Source organism: Beta vulgaris, chromosome 9 (assembly GCF_026745355.1).
Source record: "Beta vulgaris subsp. vulgaris cultivar EL10 chromosome 9, EL10.2, whole genome shotgun sequence".
NCBI lineage: Eukaryota > Viridiplantae > Streptophyta > Magnoliopsida > Caryophyllales > Amaranthaceae > Beta > Beta vulgaris.
This window is the reverse complement of record NC_079210.1, coordinates 11,554,935-11,557,560: the sequence shown is the minus strand read 5'-3', so window position 1 is coordinate 11,557,560 and position 2,626 is coordinate 11,554,935. Positions and strand designations below refer to the sequence as shown.

The window sequence follows — 2,626 nt, the reverse complement described above, 5'->3', positions numbered from 1 at the left end:
TCTTAATTGAGGCACTTGCAAAGTGGCGAGATGTAAGGAACAAATTATTTATTTTGGAACTTGCAAAGTTCATTGAGGCACATTAGATGAACCATGTTTTCAGAAAACAACCGCCGTAAAGATTCAGAAAAGGCCATATCATCTGCCATGTCATGAGGGTCAGTCACCCTCAGCGTAAGCCAAACATTTTCCTAAATTTATACTAATGTTCGGCGCTACTCGAAATAAATGTGGGCAACCCATGTCCAAGGTTAGTCCAATTCTTAATCAACATTAGCACGAAATAAATCTCTTCTATTCTATCAATCTAAATATGAAAGTTTAATCATCCTTGTATAATTGTGTGGAAACAAGAAAAATAATATTATTATTGAGTATTATATTCATAAAAAGTAAAATTTCATAAACTCTTAAGATTAAACATGAATGAAAAAATACAAACACACGCTTTAATTATAACAACAATTTATGCAATGAATTATTAAACTAATAGACTTTCATCTTTGTAAAGAAGCTTAAGCAGTACCAAATGCTCTTTTCATCCTCATCACCTCCGTGTTACTCAATAGAGTGATCTGTTGAGCTATGTCAGCGGGTAAGTTACCCCCAAATAAAGAGTTCATAGTGAATTGAATTGCTGGGTTAGCCCCATTCAGGCTAACAAATGCGGTAGCAGGGGATGTACCAACATTAACTTGGAAATGTAACATGGCTTGTGGGAAAATCATAACATCTCCAACCTCAAGTCTTCTGTAGTATGCAGTGTTGTTTGTGTCAATGAATCCTGCAATTATTGACCCTCTTGACACAATCAAAACTTCTGATGTTCGGTGTGAGTGTACTGGTATAACTCCACCAACACCAAAGTCTAACCTTGCCATAGAAATACCTAAGCCATTCAAAGCTGGGAATTGATCCACAAATGCTAGAGTTACGTTATTTCCAGGTACATTTGTGATCGTTCTGCCACCACGAAAACCGGTGTAAACAAAATCATCAGTTGTAAGAGTGGTAGGATCTCTACAAGCATATCCTTTTGGCCCTCTCGGAAGACTACGATCTGCTACACAAAAGTCAACTTCTATGCCACAAGAGAGACACACTAAGAGAGAAAAAGTGAAGAAAAGTGCAAGGTTTTTCATTTTGGAAACTGAAAGGTTAATGGTGGTATATTTGCTATGGGCAGTTTTATCAGCTCGATCTTGATATTCTTTGCTTCTAATAGCCAAGATTTGGCACCATATATATATAGTGAAACAGGGGATACTTTACATGGATGCGTGGGAATTTTCGTGGGACTGGGCTTCTCCTATTAGTAAACTATTTTATATTTTTCAAAGGCCTTGCTAGAGGTTTGAAGTCAATGAAATTTTTTTTTAAATGTCTGCCAAGTACAAAACTAGAAAGAATGATAAGGATATTGTAGAATAAATGGTCAAATAAAAACTTGAGCATTCTATTATAGAAGTAGTCAATAATACAATTAAGGGCCCTGGGGCCTGGGGAAGAATGAAGATAGTAGTCCATACTTTGAAGACGTCAACAAGAGTGAGTTCATCCTTATTTTCTCAAGTAACAACACGTATGCTCCTAAAAAAAACATAAAAAATAACAACACGTATGTTAAAATATTAGACGAGTTGCAGCCGCCCGTCATTTAGGATTTAGGAAGACATCGGTGAGGACCTTCATCATCATTAAGGTTATATCATCAAAATCAGCCATATTTCCATGAAGAAAATCACTAAACATTTAGAGAGAAAAAAAAGATTTTTCAGGCGGAGGCCTTGCTGTGCATATATATTTGTTAGAAAATATTCTATATACATCTTTATTTTATAAATTTATATGGGTTGCAATATTTATTCTATGAGTCTGTTTTTGGTGAGACGGTCTCACGTTAGTGTTAACGTGAGACCGCTGATGTCATGCTGACATCATGCGCGTGCATCAAACCAGTAGTAGAATTAGTTAAGCGCTTGCACCTATTAGTTATGCTAGACTTAAATTACTTCTGGGTGAATTAGTTAAACGTTGAAGTATATTAGTTAAACGCTGAAGTATATTAGTTAAGCGCTAAAGTATATTAGTTAAGCGATGAAGTATATTAGTTTTATCGTAAAATTAAGATTATAATGTCTTTCATTGGCCATAATTTCAGTATCACACATAAATAATTCTCTCTTTCTCAAAAAAATTAACGCACCCCTATCAACCATTCAACCCTCAAAGTATAATTGTTAACCAAATATCAAAACTATAACCATAAAACCATGCATCATTGTTACTCACGAAATTAAGAAATAATTATTCATATGCTATAATTATAATCTTTCAGTTATTTTCTAGATTGAAACTATTAGTCATAAAATCGGAACTAAAAAAACAATAAGTCATAACTAATGTAAAAAAAATAATAATAACTAAATACCCAAATATCATAACTATTTATCAAAAAAACAATAACTAATAGCCAGAATCGCAACTATCAACCATAAAACCATAATTATTAACCGCAATTAATAACTAATAACCTAAAAATCATAACTATATATCCAAATTTTATAACTATTAAGCAAAAGTTAACTGTGAATCAAAAAACTATAACTAAGTGCCAAAAATATAT

The 2,626-nt window shown here is 33.3% G+C and overlaps 1 protein-coding gene across 1 annotated transcript; it reads right to left on the bottom strand.

Moving 5' to 3' along the window:
- Positions 1-339: 339 nt before the first annotated feature.
- On the bottom strand, positions 340-1,278 carry LOC104903234 (auxin-binding protein ABP19a). The gene has a single exon (XM_010691243.4). The coding sequence runs from the start codon at positions 1,140-1,142 to the stop codon at positions 516-518; it is 627 nt and encodes a 208-aa protein (XP_010689545.2). The 5' UTR covers positions 1,143-1,278; the 3' UTR covers positions 340-515.
- Between the last annotated feature and the right edge of the window lie 1,348 nt (positions 1,279-2,626).

Bases quoted from the DNA above. Each gene is read 5' to 3' on its own strand.
- LOC104903234 (XM_010691243.4), bottom strand. From the start codon at position 1,142: ATGAAAAACCTTGCACTTTTCTTCACTTTTTCTCTCTTAGTGTGTCTC.